The sequence below is a fragment of the Cottoperca gobio genome, chromosome 12, assembly GCF_900634415.1.
Source record: "Cottoperca gobio chromosome 12, fCotGob3.1, whole genome shotgun sequence".
Classification (NCBI taxonomy): domain Eukaryota; kingdom Metazoa; phylum Chordata; class Actinopteri; order Perciformes; family Bovichtidae; genus Cottoperca; species Cottoperca gobio.
In genome coordinates this window covers 1,248,283-1,265,417 of record NC_041366.1, presented here as the reverse complement: position 1 = coordinate 1,265,417, position 17,135 = coordinate 1,248,283, and the positions used below count along the sequence as shown (strand labels likewise).

General features: G+C 39.6%; 2 protein-coding genes across 2 annotated transcripts; both read left to right on the top strand.

Moving 5' to 3' along the window:
• The first annotated feature begins 675 nt into the window (after positions 1–675).
• Positions 676–3,498, top strand: LOC115016972 (rab9 effector protein with kelch motifs-like). The gene is made up of 4 exons (XM_029445126.1): positions 676–737; positions 2,759–2,847; positions 2,996–3,142; positions 3,443–3,498. Exons 1-4 carry the CDS (start codon positions 676–678, stop codon positions 3,496–3,498), a joined length of 354 nt encoding a protein of 117 aa, XP_029300986.1.
• Positions 3,499–4,888: 1,390 nt separating this feature from the next.
• On the top strand, positions 4,889–12,488 carry LOC115016971 (uncharacterized). Its single transcript, XM_029445125.1, has 9 exons — positions 4,889–4,976; positions 5,077–5,162; positions 5,254–5,341; positions 5,891–5,939; positions 6,064–6,154; positions 10,627–10,727; positions 10,958–11,042; positions 11,381–11,485; positions 12,322–12,488. The coding sequence occupies exons 1-9, from the start codon at positions 4,889–4,891 to the stop codon at positions 12,424–12,426; spliced, it is 798 nt and encodes a 265-aa protein (XP_029300985.1). The 3' UTR covers positions 12,427–12,488.
• The last annotated feature ends 4,647 nt before the right edge of the window (positions 12,489–17,135 follow it).

The window sequence follows — 17,135 nt, the reverse complement described above, 5'->3', positions numbered from 1 at the left end:
CCGCTTTGGTGGGCAGTGTGTTTAGAGGCATTGCTAGGCAACAGTGTACCAGCAGAGGAAAGTGTAGTTTACCTGTAAACTGAGACTCAGAGGACAGCTGTTGGACTGTGAGCTGAGATGACTCATCTGTGGCTTAGTGCAGCCTCACTTAAACAACGATAGAAATAAAAAAGCAAGAATCCAACATCCTGACAGGCACAAAGATCAACAGGTAGGTTTCATCCTGCTGATGTCACTTTTAGAAATGTCAATGGAAAACATTTAGAGAGCGAATACCTCCAACAAGGCCACACAATCCTCTGAATTAGTTGTTTGTCTCAAACAAAAAATGTTAAGTATGTATTCATATGTAACTGGATATGGTCATTTAAATGTATGATGTTGCTGTTGCGCCACCTAGAGGTGACATGGCATCACATTTTGAAAGTTGATCATCATTCTGCTGTACCTGCATAATGTGTTTAAGAGTTACAGTAGAGTATGTTGTCAGGCCACACAAATTAGAAATGTGTAGGAATAGTGGTAAAAATATTTGCTTCATTGCCTCACAGTTCAGAAATTATGATCCAAACAATGTGTGTGTGTGTGTGTATGTGTGTATGCGTGTGTATGTGTGTATGTGTTTGTGTGTGTGTGTGTGTGTGTGTATTTGTAAGAGAGACAGCAGATGTGAAGATGGCATTAGCCAGCGGACACTGGCTGGAGAAAGAGATGAGGGGAGAAGCCCCATGTCCCAGGTGGGTCACACTGTTTTCGTACAAAACAGAGTGAATGTCTGAAACTAGACTGAATTACTCCTCTCTGCAGGATAGTTTTGAGCCATGTGATAAACTCATTCAAGGCTTTATGTGGAGTGAGTGAAACTTTCTTTTGTGTGATGGTTGCTCATTGTTAGATTGACAGACACCTTCTTACTGTCCATGTGTTCTGTCACAGACAGGGCCACGCAGTAGCTGTGGCAGGAAACGTCGCCTTTCTGTTCGGCGGGACCTCCAGCATCAACCAAGGGGTGACTCTTTAAAATTTTATTTTAAAACCTTTTTTTAATTCAGAGAGATTTGACAAACAGCAGCCTGCTTCACATTTACACACAAAAATGTAATATGGATGGTAATGGTCTGCTGATTTTCTTTATTTGTTTAGGAGGACATCCCTGTTTACTTCAGTGACTTTTACATGCTAACAGGTACAAATGAAAGATGCAGTCTGGATTATACTGAAGCCGAGAAGGTCTGAACATTTTATTACTTTTTCCTGTGTGTAGAAGATGTTTAAGGTGCCCTGTTGAATTCTTGTACGCAAGTAGTGTTATTGAGCAAAGTTTTTACAAGCAGATCCCCATTTTACTCTCTGTATAGTTTGTCTGCAACAGAATACAATTCCTGCAAAAGATTTACCACTATACACTGTATGCATGACCATATATACAGGAAACTAAACTCCAGCTCAAAAAAGAAACTTTTGAGAATATAACATTATTTCTTATTTATTTATGTATATATTTATGGAACTATTTATTCCTCATTAGATCCAATTTAGTAGTTGAGCAGAATTACAGATGTGAAAACTGATCAAAGGCTCTTGCTGTAAACCCAGGAACACTGTTGCTGTTATAAAGCTGAGCTGTTGTGACTGAAAAGAATAACTAATAACCAGAGATGTTGTTGTTGCTTGTAGTTTCTCCTGATGATGTGACGTGGGAAGAGATTCCTCAGAGTGGAGAAGTTCCCTCAGCCAGAGGAGGACACACTCTTTGGTAAACTACAGCCCTGACTGAGTTAGCTTGTTACTTGGCATTGATCATTGGGGAAGAGCAGAAAAAGTATTAGATTTTCTTCTACGCACTCGAAGGTTAATCAATGGAATTCTACACATGACCTCTGGAGTGCAGCAATATGCATTTGCTGCGTCCACGCTTACGCAACTTTAACAAAAAGAAAGTGGCATACAGTTAGTTTGTGTTAGCTCATATGCTAAATGGATAGCGTACAGTTAGCTTGTGTTAGCTCATTTGCTAAATAAGATTCAATAAAACAAGCAAGGAAACAATAGGGCAGCATACAGCAAGACCAAAAAGATCATCTTCAAGGAAATTCAAGGAGTTTTATGTACATTTTTAAGTATCACATTAGATTAAGCTGTATTGAAACGGAAACAATTCTCAATCCTCATTTGCTGGAAAAAGTTTTTTGTTCCCTTGAGGTGTTTTTTACCTTCACCAAAAATTAGTTGATGCGCTAAATGGGATACAGAAACGCCATTTGCAAAATAAATTCTGACGTAGAGAACAACTAACATGAATGATCATCCTTTTCTGCTGCCGGCGTCTTCCCCGATATTCCCATTACGCATGGCTGGTAGTAGCAACAATGAGGAGACAAAAGTAACATCTATGAAACAAAACATCCTAACCCAAACCATAGCTATATTTTTCCTCGTATATGGTTAGATGACCTAAGCGACTTGCAACCTTTATGTCTTGTACTGTTTACACTAGCAGATAATAGCCCTGTGTAAAGTGTAGGCTCTACTGCCAACTTCTGACGTAACTACGCATTGCACAGCCTGGTTTATACACTCAAAGCAGTTGATGGGAACATGCCTAATTCACATTTCCTTTTTTCGTCATTTCATTTATTCATTGAATGGAAACACGCAGTGAACTGAAAGCTGTGTCGATATTTTGATTCTCGATGGGATCAGCAGTACTGTGCAGCACTGACAATATATAAATAGCTTCATCTTGCTTCCTGTTAAGTGTTGTGAAAGGAAAGCTGTATCTGTTCGGAGGAGCGTCCAGCCCTGATGCCACTGAGTGTCTTCCAGGAGTCTACAGCTTTGATATAGGTGAGGATGTTACAGCAGGTGGAAATAAAGAGGAACATCGAGCTGGTTTGTCCTAATGCTTTTGTTGTTATTGTTGCTTTAGTATTACATTAAGGAATAGTTCAATAAAGCCTGACAGCGCTGGGATGGTATTTCCATTTTCTAACAGTGTCTCTGACCTGGGATCACTTAGAAATCGGGGGGGTGGCCCTCCGAACCCTCAGACACAGCTCTGTTGCTGTAGGAGACAACATCTACGTGTACGGAGGCATTCGGGAAGGGAATCCAATCGACGATCTCCTGGTCTTCAACACAGGTCCATACATCATCATCATCATCTATGTTAAATTACCATCTTTTTAATGTTTAACCCCATTCATTATAAATCCTGAATACTCTCCATCCCTGCTGATCATTTTTAAAACCCTCCATAAAGCTTTTAGATTTAATTGTTTATCTTCTTCCTATGAAAATCAACTTATAAAGACTATGACAAGTGTGTGTGTGTGTGTGTGTGTTTGTGTGTGTGTGTGTGTGTGTGTGTGTGTGTGTGTGTGTGTTTGTGTGTGTGTGTGTGTGTCACTCAGTTTCTGTGCATCTCTCTTCTCTGTTTCAGTGTCTCTCACCTGGACACCAGTGAAAACTAGCGGATCGTTGCCTCCTGCCCTGTAAGACAATTATTAATAGTTTCACAAAGTGAAGATTTATTGCAGGAATGTTGTATTGTATTATATTAAAATGCAGAGAGGTTGTTGAATCTTATGAGAACTGAAACACACACAAACAATCATTTTTAGCATTTGTGTGTTTATTGTACGTGTGTGTGTGTGTGTGTGTGTGTGTGTGTGTGTGTGTGTGTGTGTGTGTGTGTTTGTGTGTGTGTGGTGTGTGTGTGTGTGTGTGTGTGTGTGTGTGTGTGTGTGTGTGTGTAGGTGTGGTCAGAGTTTTGCTCTGGTTGGAGATCAGGCGTTCATGTTTGGAGGTTATGAAGCAGGTGGAGACTTCTGTAAAGACTTCCATGTTCTCAACACAGGTCTGATCTAATTCACATACAATATTAGTATTTATATTTCAAGAATAGAAAGGAAAAACAATAATATTATCAATGTAGTCAGTCCTGGACTTCCATAAGTGTAGTTCTTTAAAAGTTTTACACACCCTAACATATCACAGTGCCACTTGTGATTTCTACAGATTGTTCATTAGTCTCTGACTCCTGACCTTGTAGTTTCTCTTGTTTTTAGAGAACTTGGTGTGGCAGAAATGGGAGGTGAAGGGAGAATCACCTGGAGCCTGCAGTGGACAAACACTGACTGCACACCACGATAAAGTACACACACACACACACACACACACACACACACACACACACACACACACACACACGTGTTTAGTGTAAGTGGAATAAACTGAACTGGTACATGAATGTAAAAGACATTTCAGACTGTAAGTGGTTCCGCAGCAGCAGCATGAAGACGGGGGGGGGGGGCAGCTTTCCCTCTCTGCATTCAGAGTTCACGATGGTTCAAGCCACACAGGTTACAGCGGGGGGAGCTTATTGTACTGATGAGTAGTACTGTCTGAGCTCCCATAATGATTCCCCCCCTTAACCAGCACCTTGTCTGTGATAATTCAAAATATAACATGGGCGTTGCCAAGCAGCAGTCATGGAGGCTGTGTGAGGGCAGATGTATGGATTATTTCTTTGTTGTTGTTGTTTAGATTATGTTGAATATTCCTGTGTTATGAGCTCCATGAACAGCATGTTAGGCTACCTTCAGACTGCAGGCAAATCCGATTTGTTCTTTCTGATAGTGTTTCTCTGTAGAGCAGGGTATAAAAAACAGCAACATATAAACATCAGAACAGAAGCTTAAAATGATATAAAGTGCATATAATAGTCTAAATAATATAAAAGGAAATCAAAGAAGAATTACACATAATATAAATTTGAAATAACTGTTTTAAAATGCATCATTTTTTGCCATTTTCACCCCATTTATGGATAATTTCTCTGTTGTTCTTTGTTCTACTGAATGTCATTTTTCCTATGTTAAATCCCATGGAGGATATCTACCTGTTTGGTGGCAAAAGCACAAATGAGGACGGCATGGTGACGTCTTCCATTGAAATCCATAAACTCAGTATTTGTGAGTGAGATGCTGCAGATTAACTGAGTATAAGAATTATTGTGAAGAAAGTAAAGGATTGAGTTATGTTCTTCAAATATTTCACATTGTGTCTCTCCAGCTAAAATGAAGTGGAAGGTTCCTCTGTACGTTGGGATACCTCCGGCCCGGCGACATGGACACACTGCATTCATCCACCACAGCCACGTCAGTGTGCCGCTAAACATTGGAAAATTATATAATTTCTGTTTATTATTGCATGTCTTATAATATAAAATATACTTTTTTTGGTTGACAGCTGTATGTATTTGGAGGGAAAAATGAAGAGCAGGAGTTTAATGACCTGAAGGTGATGAAGCTCATTAACCCTTCAGAGAGACAACCAGGTAGGCTACATTATTCAAATTTATTTTATTAATATAGTTATACACATTATATTCCCTATAGAAACAATCTGATGATTTGGCTACTCATACCAACAGTGGAGATAAAATTAAACTTTTGTCCTGACACACAGCGAACAAATCTTGCCTTGCATGGACACAAGAGGGAGACCTTTCCTAACTTCTTTTTATCATCCAACTGAGAGGAAGATACATCTCATCTTTTCCTCCATTTAGAGGTGTCATTTTCATCTTCATCAATGCCCAACAAAGATTTTCATCAATATACTGTACATACACATATAAAACAGTAACAAATAATAAGGGTGGTGTTGGAGGGAAGGTCATGGTGTACGTCGCTTTGGACAAAAGCGTCAGCTAAATGAACTGTAATGTAATGTGTCATTAAAACTAAAGGGTTCATCCTGGCGAGCAGGAACAGACCTTGCAATGTCATGTTACAGTAATCTTGACAATATAATGTGTGTACCAGCCAAATAATGGTGTGAAAATCTGAAAAATAAAACATAAAACTGTTTTGTTTCTCCATAGTGATGAAGGAGATTCTGTCAGAGTTTGGTCTGCAGGGAATCAGCCACAGGTCAGCAGCTGTTTCTGTTTCATCTTTTTGTGTGTCTGCAGTTTCAGTCTCATATCACGCTCTGTTTGAGTCTCATTTCTCAGTTTTAACACTTTGGTTTCATTCTGGATTTAACCGTTAACAGCTTCACTCCCACAAAGGTTCCCAACGTTCGCTACGAGCTGGGCCAGTCTTCTCCGATCAACCAGTCCAGGAACACAACAGCTAATGCACAGGTTATGACGTTGTGCACACGTGAACAAACTAAATTTAAATAAAACAATTTTGTTTTGAAACCACATCCTGTTGTGGTATTGTAAAGGTGGATAAGTGATTGGTGGATAAGATGTGGAAGAGCTACAAAGCAAAATTCAGCCAGTGTCCTAAAAAGGCTGTGCATCAGGAGTTGTAGTACGAGAAAGATTGACAGAACTAGAAGTAGCAGTAGCAGTAATAGACGTAGTAGCAGAAGTAATAGTAAAGGTACTTTCAGACAGCAAGTTACAAACCACTGCATTTGTTGCATGACCACGCCATTGTTTTGTTTTTTAAATAGGCAGCAGCAAGACAACACTCTACCAGCAGGGTTACTGGCTTAACTCGTATGGAATGCGAGTAATAGTAGGAGTAGTACTTGTAGCAGTAGTTGTAGAAGTAGCAGTAGTAGAAGCAGTAAAAGTTGTAGCAGAAGTAGCAGTAGTAGTTGTAGCAGTAATAGTAGTAGTAGTAGTAAAAGTAGTAATTTTAGCAGTAGTAGTGGCAGCAGTATTAGTTGCAGCAGTAGTAGTTGTAGCAGTGGCAGATATAGTACTTGTAGCAGTAGTAATTTTAGTAATAATAATTGTAACACTTGTAGTTATAGCAGTAGTAGTTGAAGAAGTCGTAACAGTAGTAGTATTCGTAGTTGTAGTTGTAGCAGTATGAGTTATAGCCTTATTAGCAGTAGTAGTAGTAGTAGTAGTAGTAGTAGTAGTAGTAGTAGTATGAGTTATAGCCGTAGTAGCAGCAGTAGTAGTAGTAGTAGTAGTAGTAGTAGTAGTAGTAGTAGTAGTAGCAGTATGAGTTATAGCAGTAGTAGCATTGGTTGTAGCAGTAGTAGTTGTATCAATATGAGTTATAGCAGTAGTAGCATTGGCTGTAGCAGTAGTAGTTGTATCAATATGAGTTAGCCTATAGCAGTAGTAGCAGTAGTTGTATCAGTAGCAGTAGTTATAGTAGTTATAAGAGTAGTAGTTGTAGCAGTATGAGTTATAGCAGTCGTAGTGGTAGTTGTAGTAGTTGTAGCAGGAGTAGTTGGAGAAGTCATAACAGTAGTAGTATTCGTAGTTGGAGCAGTAGTAGCAGTAGTAGTTGTAATAACAGTAGTAGTATTCGTAGTTGGAGCAGTAGTAGCAGTAGTAGTTGTAATAACAGTAGTAGTTGTAATAACAGTAGTAGTTGTAACAGTAGTAGTAGTTGTAGCAGTGGTAGATGTAGTAGGCTACTTGTAGTAGTTGTACAAGTAGTGGTTGTAGCAGTAGTAGTTGTATTGGCAGTAGTAGTTGTAACAGTAGTAGTGTTACGATGCGGTGAAGGGGAGGACCCAAATGCAGTAGCCTACGCCAGACGAGGGTTTTAACAAAAAGCAAGCTTTAATGAAACAAAGCCAAAAACACAAAAGGTACAAAGAAAAACAGAGGGAGCAGGCTATAAAAATTAGTGATGTGTCCTTCCATGTCGAGGCTTCGAAGGGTGTGTCGAGTAACCGCGGAAGATTTTTGTGAAGCGCGTATCGAGGCTTGTGTTGATGACGTATGTGATGACGTTCGAAGCCTCGTGGGTTTGGCGTGCGATTCGAAATATAAGGGGGAGCGAACCACAATTGAGCCCCCTCATAATCAACACTTTATATAACCACAAATTTGTGGGTTGTTGTTGTCGTAGTATGCATTGTTGCTGTTGAGTTGTTGGTATTGCGTTTGTATTGGATCATTATGGAGCCAGCCAACTAGCGAAACAATTGTTATGCACACCAGCATCATCTTCCCTGTGAGCAAGTAAAGATACTAAATCTAAATCTACAGAAAAGATAATGTACATCCAACGTGTACATTACACAGCCCTAGTGGCGCAGCTCGTAGAGCAGGCGACCCACATTCAAATGCTTGCCGCAGCGGCCCGGGGTTCGAAACAGACCTGCTGCGATTTGCTGCATGTCATTCCCCTTCTCTCTGTCCAATCTTAAACTGCACTCATTTAAGGCGTAAAAAGCCCACATTTATTTCCAGGCACTCTCTTCTCAATAACACGTAATAACATCAATCTTTATTTTTAAATAGAACATTATATTCAGTCCTATATGTGTGCGTCAAAGAATTTTCAGGGCAAAGATACTTTAAATCCACTGCAGCCTTGCACTTCGCCGATTTTACATTTATTGTCCACTTGATGATGGCCCATGAGCAAACCAATTGGATGGAAAGCTTCAATGCTTCATGAAGCTTCATCTCGCCATCACTAATAAAAATACAAAAGGTAAAAAGTAAACTGATAACACAAACCAGGATGACAAGAGGGAACGCGAGGGAGCACGAGGAGGCACAAGGAAACATCTAGTAACAAGAGTGACGAACAGACCAGTATCAATGGGACAGACAGGGATATATACACACAGACACTAATCACGGGAATGAGACACAGCTGGGGGAAAAAGTCAACGACACAAGGGCAGGGTGAATGGACACAGGAGGATAAAATCAACAATCACAGGAGGAGGGAAAAACTCAAGGACAGGAAGTAAAACAAGACATGACACAAGGGGAATTGAACATTTCAAAATAAAACAGGAAACACGAAAATCCAGATCATGACAAGTAGTGGTAGCAGTATGGGTTATAGCAGTAGTAGTAGTAGTAGTAGTAGTAGTAGTAGTAGTAGTAGTAGTAATAGTAGTTGTAGCAGGAGTAGTTGCAGTATTTGTAGCAGTAGTAACAGTAATAGCAGTAGTAGTAGTTGTAGCAGTGGTAGTGGTAGTACTTGTAGCAGTAGTAAATTGTAGTAGTTGTAGCAATAATAATTGCAACAGTTGTAGTTGTAGTAGCAGTGGTAGTGGTAGTATTGGAGTGGTAGTAGTAGCAGTATGAGCTGTAGCAGTAGTAGTTTTAGCAGTATGAGTTATATTAGTAGTAGTTGGAGCAGGAGTAGTTGAAGAAGTCGAAACAGTAGTAATATGCGTAGTTGTTGTAGTAGTAGTAGTAGTAGTAGTAGTAGTAGTAGTAGTAGTAGTAATAATAATAATAGCAGTAGTAGAAGTAGCAGTAGTAGTAATAGCAGTTGTAGCAGTAGTAATTGTATTAGTTGTAGCATTAGTAGATGTAGTAGGCCAACTTGTAGCAGTAGTAAATTGTAGTATTTGTAGCAATAATAATTGTAACAGTTGTAGCAGTAGTAGTGGTAGCAGTATGAGTTATAGCAGTAGTAGTAGGAGCAGTAGTAGTTCTAGCCGGAGTAGTTGAAGAAGTCATAACAGTAGTAGTATTCGTAATTGTAGCAGTAGTAGCAGTAGTAGTTGTTACATGCACGTAACAACTACTCTGTCTGTAGTTGTTACAGTAGTAGTTGTAGCAGTATGAGTTATAGCAGTAGTAGCTGTTACAGTAGTAGTAGTAGTAGTAGTAGTAGTAGTAGTAGTAGTAGTAGCAGTTGTAGTAGCTATAAGAGTAGTAGTTGTAGCAGTGTAACGAAGGTGATCCCAGTAGCCGTCTGATCTCTGTCGCCGTTACGTTTGTGTAGCTCAGAATTGACAACCCATATACATGTTGTTTATGTTATTACAGACACGTATATTAATTTAAGGACACAAGCACATTTGGTTTATAAATCTTTATTGGATGGGTATTCTCCATGCTGGTGTGTTGGATTGGCCGTGCCCCTATAGAGAATAAATGCATGGTTTGAGTAGCGAATGCAGCGATCTTTCAGTGGCTAAAATTACAAGTTGACATCATCACTGACATTTCATAACAATTGGTTAACGCTAATGCACAGTTGAAAAATCTGCATAATAAATCAGACCTGTTCTCTCCTGTCTCCACTTCCCAAGGTCCGCTGCTAAAAGAGTCCCTGTGGAAACACATTTTTATCATTCTGGGAGGGTTCCACAGAGCAGGATGAAGGGGGGTGGTAAATGTTTTGCATAGTACATTTTGTAGCTGTATAGTAGTTTTTTTTTACATGATAATTATTTTTATATTATTGCATTGTGGTAGTTGTAGAAGTAGTAGTTGTAGAAGTAGTAGAAGTAGCAGTAGTAGTAGTAAAAGTAGTAGTTGTAGCAGTATGAGTTATAGTAGTATTAGTTATAGCAGTAGTAGTTGTAGAAGTAACAGTATTGGTTTTAATAGTTGAAGCAGTATTAGCAGTAGTAGATGTAGTAGTTGTAGCAGTAGTAGTTGTAGCAGTGGTAGTTGTTGTAGCAGTAGTAGTTTTAGTAGCAGTAGTAGTTTTAGTAGGAGTAGTAGTTTTAGTAGCAGTAGTAGTTTTAGTAGGAGTAGTAGTTTTAGTAGCAGTAGTAGTTTTAGTAGGAGTAGTAGTTTTAGTAGCAGTAGTAGTTGTAACAGTAGTAGTTGTAACACTCGTAGCAGTAGGCCTAGTAGTTGAAGTAGTTGTAGTAGTTGATTTAGCCTACTGTCTGTTCACATACTAAGAAAGGTAATGTTTCCTCCTGCAGGTGTTTGTCCACAGAGACTTCAGTGCAGTTCGAGATCAGGCCATGCAAATGGTACAGAAAGCCTTCACTCTGCTGGACCAGGAGTTCCAGAAACTGGATCGGTACATGCACATGGTTTATCTGTACTTAGTTTGTTTTACACATTTATGTCAGACCATGAATGTCAATACACGTAAAAAGAATGTTTCACAAGTAACTTCAGTAGAAAACTAATACAGTTGGGTTCACTTTGAAGATTATCTGGTTCGATGATTAATTGATTAGCTGTCTGAATATCATATACTTATCAAACTTGTATTGATTTCTTCACTGCTGAATTTCTTTTTCCCAGAGAGAAGTCAGAGTTGTCTCAAGCTGCTGCTGCTTTGCAAAAAGAGAAAGCAGCTCATGATGCCTGCAGACAACAACAGCTACAGGTTCATCACTTCCTCCAATTGAATCTCATCCAATTGAATATAGTCTAAATGATCTAATTTAATTCATTCAATCTAACTTGTTTACTCTGATCTAATCTTCTGTAAAACACTCAAACAAAGTTTTTATGATGTTAACCTGCTAACAAATTAGTTTGCCAAAATGCTTTAGGGCATCTGGACATAAGAGGTGTGTGTGTGTGTGTGTGTGTGTGTGTGTGTGTGTGTGTGTGTGTGTGTGTGTGTGTCTGTGTGTGTGTCTGTGTGTGTGTGTGTATGTGTGTGTGTGTGTGTGTGTGTGTGTGTGTGTGTGTGTGTGTTTGTGTGTGTGTGTGTGTCAGGAGCTACAGGAGATGCTGGACAGGCATCGTTTTCAAAATGAGGCATGGCTCCGAGCGAGAGCCGGGGAGAACGACAGAGAGAGGAGGGAGCTCTGCAGACTCAGAGTCCGTAAACACACACACACACACACACACCACACTAACCTTTTCCCATTTCATGTTGAACAGACTTTTTGCTGTACTGTACACAGAAGGCTTTTCCCATTTCCCAGTTTGGACATCCTCTACTCCTCTCCTCGCATCTTAGTCCCTCTCAGGGTAGATGCAAGTGGAGGAGGCGAGGAAGAGACTCAGGAGAGAGTTGACGTAACAAGCATTTAATACAATTTATATAATATGACCACTTATATATTTACTCTTAATTCAATTAAAAACATAGAATAGAAAATGTGACATGAATGTAGACTACAGATGCAGGCCAGGCACCAGCATGAAGTGACTGAGGGGGCTATTAAAAATTGTTGGGGCAATTTTTAAAATGAAATAAATTGATTAAACATGGAATAGCATCATAAATGCTATATAACAACAACAACATACGGCTACGGTTTCAAAATCAAACAATACATTTATTAATCAAAGCAGTCACATAAGAACGTAGCACTGTCAGAGACTAAATATATTTTGCATTTCCTTCACCTTCTGTCTGTGGATCATACCTGTCAACCCTCTCGTTTTTCCCGGGATTATCCCGTATTTTTAACCTTTCAAATATAAAAATAGGCCTAATTTAATAAAAAATGTACAGTGGTAAAGTGGCCTCCGATAAAGTAGGTGGCAGTATTATGTTTAACTTTAGTTGAAAAATGTTATCCCCCAGTAAACACACAGAAGAAGAAAACAGGAACAATAACACAGAAGAAGACGAAATGTATTGTGTACTGTGATATGGGAGCATGATATACTATATTACCTCTTTCCTCTGTCTGATGGGTCCTCAGGAGGAGGTGTTGCAGGAGCAGGAGAGGCTAACGGAGGAGCAGAACAGCATCCAGAAACGCAGCGAACATCTTCTGTCTATCATGCAGCAGTTTAAAGGAATGTGAGATTCCTCAAGGGGATTACTCTTTATGTATTAAATGTTTCTTCAATAAAAAGATATTGCAAATTTGACTGATTAATTCAAAATCAATTAATTCAAAGAAATTCATAATAAAACAGTAAATTACAAAGGAGAAAAGTGGCCAGGGAACTAAGCAGTAGCTGGACAGGGGCGGAGCAAGATTCCCCAGTCAGATTGTCTGGGGGCAGGGCAGAAGCAGAACTCAGGGGGATGGCCTAGGAGCTGGGCCAAAAGTTATATTAGGGCAGGAGGGTGACCATGAGACAAGACCAAAGGGTGGAGCCGCTTTGGGGAAAGGTCAGGAGGACAACCAGGCGAGCGGGGCCGCTCTGGGGGAAGGGCGGGATGTTGAATGGACGGGCAGAACCGGGCAGGAGGGTGACTGGACGTCCAGGAGGTGGGCAACATAGGAGGAGCCCCTCTGGAGGTTGAAGGCCAAGGCGAGACCTCCAACAAAGTTGGGAGAGTGCAGAGGAAAATTGGTACCGCTGCAGCTTGGCAGGGGACACTGGAACAGGGTACTGCCGCAGCCTGGCAGCAGGATCAGGATCAGGATCAGGGGACTGCCGCAGCTCGATAGGAGAAACTGGAGTCTGATTCAGGAGGGACTGCCGCAGCTCGGAAGGATCAGCCAGACCGCCAACGTAAGTACTCCAACTTGCTTGGTTGGAAGCTGCTATAATCAATCAAATCAAATCAAATTTATTTGTATAGCCCAATATCACAAATTATACATTTGTCTCAGTGTGCTTTACAGACTGTACAGGTTACGACATCCTCTGTCCTTAGACCCTCGCATCGCACAAGGAAAAACTTCCTAAAAGAAACCCCAAAATTAAAGGGGAAAAAATGGAAGAAACCTCAGGGAGAGCAACTGAGGAGGGATCCCTCTCCCAGGACGGACAGACGTGCAATAGATGTCGTGTGTACAGGATAAACAACATAGTACAAATACAACATTTGACAGAAATTATGTTGTGTTGGAAAAAAAAGAAATAGAAAGTATGGATGAATCCAGGAAAATGTAAATAAGGCTTCCCGGTGTCCAGCAGGACCAGGTCAGCAGGCGCTGTCACGATTCATGATCCTGACGTAAACTTTATCAGTGGCAACCTGCCACATGAGAGAGAGGGAGGGGAAGAGAGAGGAAGAGAAGGAAGAGAGCAGGGAGGTGTCCCCCGGCAGTCTAAGCCTATAGCAGCATAACTAGGGGCTGATCCAGGGCAAACCTGAGCCAGCCCTAACTATAAGCTTTATCAAAAAGGAAAGTCTTTAGCCTACTCTTAAATGTGGAGAGTGTGTCTGCCTCCCGAACACAAACTGGAAGCTGGTTCCACTGCAGCTAATACAAGAGTAATATGATCCCGTTTCCTTGTTCTAGTCAATACACGTGCCGCTGCATTTTGGATCAACTGAAGAGTCTTAAGTGACTTTTTGGGACAACCTTATAACAATGAGTTGCAGTAATCCAGCCTTGAAGTAACAAATGCATGGATTAGTTTTTCTGCATCATTTTGAGACAGGATGTGTCTTATTTTTGCAATGTTACGTAGATGAAAGAAGGCAGTCCTTGAGATTTGTTTTATGTGGGAGTTAAACGACAGATCTTGATCAAAGATGACACCAAGATTCCTTACAGTGGTGCTGGAGGCCAAGTTAATGCCATCCAGAGCTTCTATGTCATTAGAAAATGCGTTTCGGAGGCGTTTAGGGCCAAGTATAATAACTTCAGTTTTGTCTGTGTTTAACATCAAAAAGTTGCTAGACATCCAAGTTTTTATGTCCTTAAGGCATGCTTGAAGTTTAGCCAATTGATTGGTTTCATCTGGTTTAATCGATAGATATAATTGGGTATCATCCGCATAACAATGAAAGTTTATAGAGTGGTTCCTTATAATATTGCCCAAAGGAAGCATATATAAGGTGAATAGAATCGGTCCAAGTACAGAACCCTGCGGAACTCCAAGACTGACTTTGGCTGTCATGGAGGATTTATCGTTAACAAGTACAAATTGAGATCGCTCAGATAAATAGGACTTGAACCAGCTTAGTGCGGTTCCTTTTATGCCAACACAATGTTCCAGTCTCTGTAGTAGAATGTCATGATCAACAGTGTCGAAAGCAGCACTGAGGTCTAACAAGACAAGAACAGAGACAAGTCCTTTGTCTGATGCCAATAGAAGGTCATTGGTAACTTTCACCAGTGCCGTCTCTGTGCTATGATGAACTCTAAATCCAGATTGAAAAACCTCAAATAAACTATTATTATGTAAAAAGTCACACAACTGTTTTGCGACTGCTTTCTCAAGGATTTTAGCGAGAAAGGGTAGGTTAGATATCGGCCTATAGTTGGCTAAAACCTCTGGATCAAGACCAGGCTTTTTAAGAAGTGGTTTTATTACAGCTACTTTAAAGGATTTTGGTACGTAGCCAGATAATAGAGACAGGTTGATCATATTTAATAACGAAGTGTTAATTAAGGGTAAAACTTCTTTAAACAGTTTAGTTGGAATCGGGTCTAAAAGACAGGTTGATGGTTTAGACGATGAGATTGTTGAAGTTAGTTGGTTAAGGTTGATTGGAGTAAAACAGTCTAGATATATTTCAGGAGTTACAGATGTTTTTAAAATTCCAACAGTTGAAGTTAAGTCATTACCAATTGAGGTCAGGAGGAGATTAATTTTGTCTCTAATAATTATAATTTTATCGTTAAAGAAACTCATGAAGTCGTCACTACTGAGAGATATAGGAACAGAAGGCTCTGTAGAGCTGTGGCTATCTGTCAGCCTGGCTACAGTGCTGAAAAGAATACATATCAATATTTTTATGTAAAAGCGGTTGCTTATTTTTACAAACCTACAGAAAATTATCCTGACTTTGCAGTTTCCCTCCGCTCCATGAAGTATTTCAGCACCTTTTAACTCATTGTTTTCCAGAACCAAACTACACTGTATTGGTTCTCACTCACTCGCATTTTCCAGCTGATCCAAGAGGGTTTTAAATCGTTTTTTGGCTTATCGATGTAGTGCAATACTTATTTGTTTATTTCATGGACTAGTTCATTTTAATGTGTGTGAACTGAACTTTGAGCTAGCTCCTGTTAAGTGTGAACTTGCACAACACTGCTCTTATCACATACTTCATTTTGATAGGTAGGCCTGTTGGCAAAATGGTTCCTCCATAGTATATAGACATGGTTACATATTTTGATAGCTGAACAATTGTGACCCTATATCTTTAGATATTAGATACAAACCTTTTGAAAGCTGTGATAGCACAAACGTTAGTGTGTATAGAACACGACCTGACAATATTTGGTCCACACTTTGTTCTTTTTCAGAGTTCATCCTCTATGATAAGTCCCTATGTCAGTCACATGAAATCACAGAGACCACCATTGTTTGGTAACGACTATCAAAATAAAGCATGCTGTAATGTATGATAGAAAATAGTTTGTTGTGGCAATTCCTAAATCAGGGGACGGAATCTGATGGCTCACAGATCACCTTTATTATGAGATAGTAAACAAGGTGCAACCTCCAGGTCTGAAAAGTGATGCATAAATGCCTTAAACTTGCATTCTTTTTAATTGCCAGTATAGGTTGACTCCACTGGTTGTAAAATAGAAGTCTATAAGAAAACTTCTCACTTGATTTATTACCTCAGTAAACATTTTTCTAATGATTTTATGTCTTAATCTCTAGTTTGAAGTCTTCTTCAATACAACATGATGTACATTTAGTAAATTATGGTACAGGGTATGCTTTACGGCGGGACTACCTTGTGATTGACAGGTCGCTGCCACAGTGTTGTCCGGTTTGAGTGTTGTCCATGTTTTTGCCTTAGAACTTTAAGCCGTTCAGAGTGTTTTCAGTTCTTGAAAGTTAATTGGTTGACTAAAAATGTATTTTTCAGTAACCCACCACTGATGACTGTCACATAACAATTCATAGACTTTCACACCTCAGCATTGACTGCACGGCATATGACTCATGTGACATTTCTAAAAAAATAACTTGTTTTCTTTTATATATGACAAATATGGGCAAAACAGTGGAAATGTGCGGTTTTGATTAATCCAACAGAATGTGAAGGCACAATAAACATCACAGCTCTGACAGCAGGAATTAAATAAGAAATGTTGCTGTAACAACTGTCAAAACAAACAATGTATCACAACTTCTTTATTAATTGATCAACTGGTTGAATGGTTACATCTGCTTTATTGCCATTTTTGCTGGTGTCTGTATCTGACTATCTGTCTGCGTGTCTCGATCATTCTGTCTCCTCCACTGTCGCATTCAACAGCAGGACGGATCACTATTAAGCAAGGAAAAACAGCGTACTGCGCCAGTCGGTGCACTCTCGGTTGCACTATTTGACAGAGCGAGGCAGGGGCGGGGAGAGAGAGTGAAGAGTGTCATGTTGCAGCAATACGACCGGAAGTGAGGCGATAAAAAATAAATAAGAGCTGTGTGTTTGACTTCACGTTATAATTAAATTCTTTCTTACCTCTTCCATATTTATTCTCAGAATTTTTCATGGTTTGCTTTCAATGTGTTATATGAACCCTATTTGCTCATTGTTTATTTATATTAATTGTAGATTTTGCTTTGAGAATAATAAAAACTTGTTTTTTTCAATCAAACAAACCCAATATAATTCTTGATTTAATGAATGACAAAAAAAATC

Excerpts from the sequence above, each read along its gene's own strand:
- LOC115016971 (XM_029445125.1), top strand. The coding sequence starts at position 4,889 with ATGGAGGATATCTACCTGTTTGGTGGCAAAAGCACAAATGAGGACGGC. Across the intron at positions 4,977-5,076 it reads AATCCATAAACTCAGTATTT|CTAAAATGAAGTGGAAGGTT; the intron begins GTGAGTGAGATG and ends GTGTCTCTCCAG. Across the intron at positions 11,486-12,321 it reads GGGAGCTCTGCAGACTCAGA|GAGGAGGTGTTGCAGGAGCA; the intron begins GTCCGTAAACAC and ends ATGGGTCCTCAG.
- LOC115016972 (XM_029445126.1), top strand. The coding sequence starts at position 676 with ATGGCATTAGCCAGCGGACACTGGCTGGAGAAAGAGATGAGGGGAGAA. Across the intron at positions 738-2,758 it reads GGAGAAGCCCCATGTCCCAG|TGTTGTGAAAGGAAAGCTGT; the intron begins GTGGGTCACACT and ends CTTCCTGTTAAG. Across the intron at positions 3,143-3,442 it reads TCTCCTGGTCTTCAACACAG|TGTCTCTCACCTGGACACCA; the intron begins GTCCATACATCA and ends TCTCTGTTTCAG.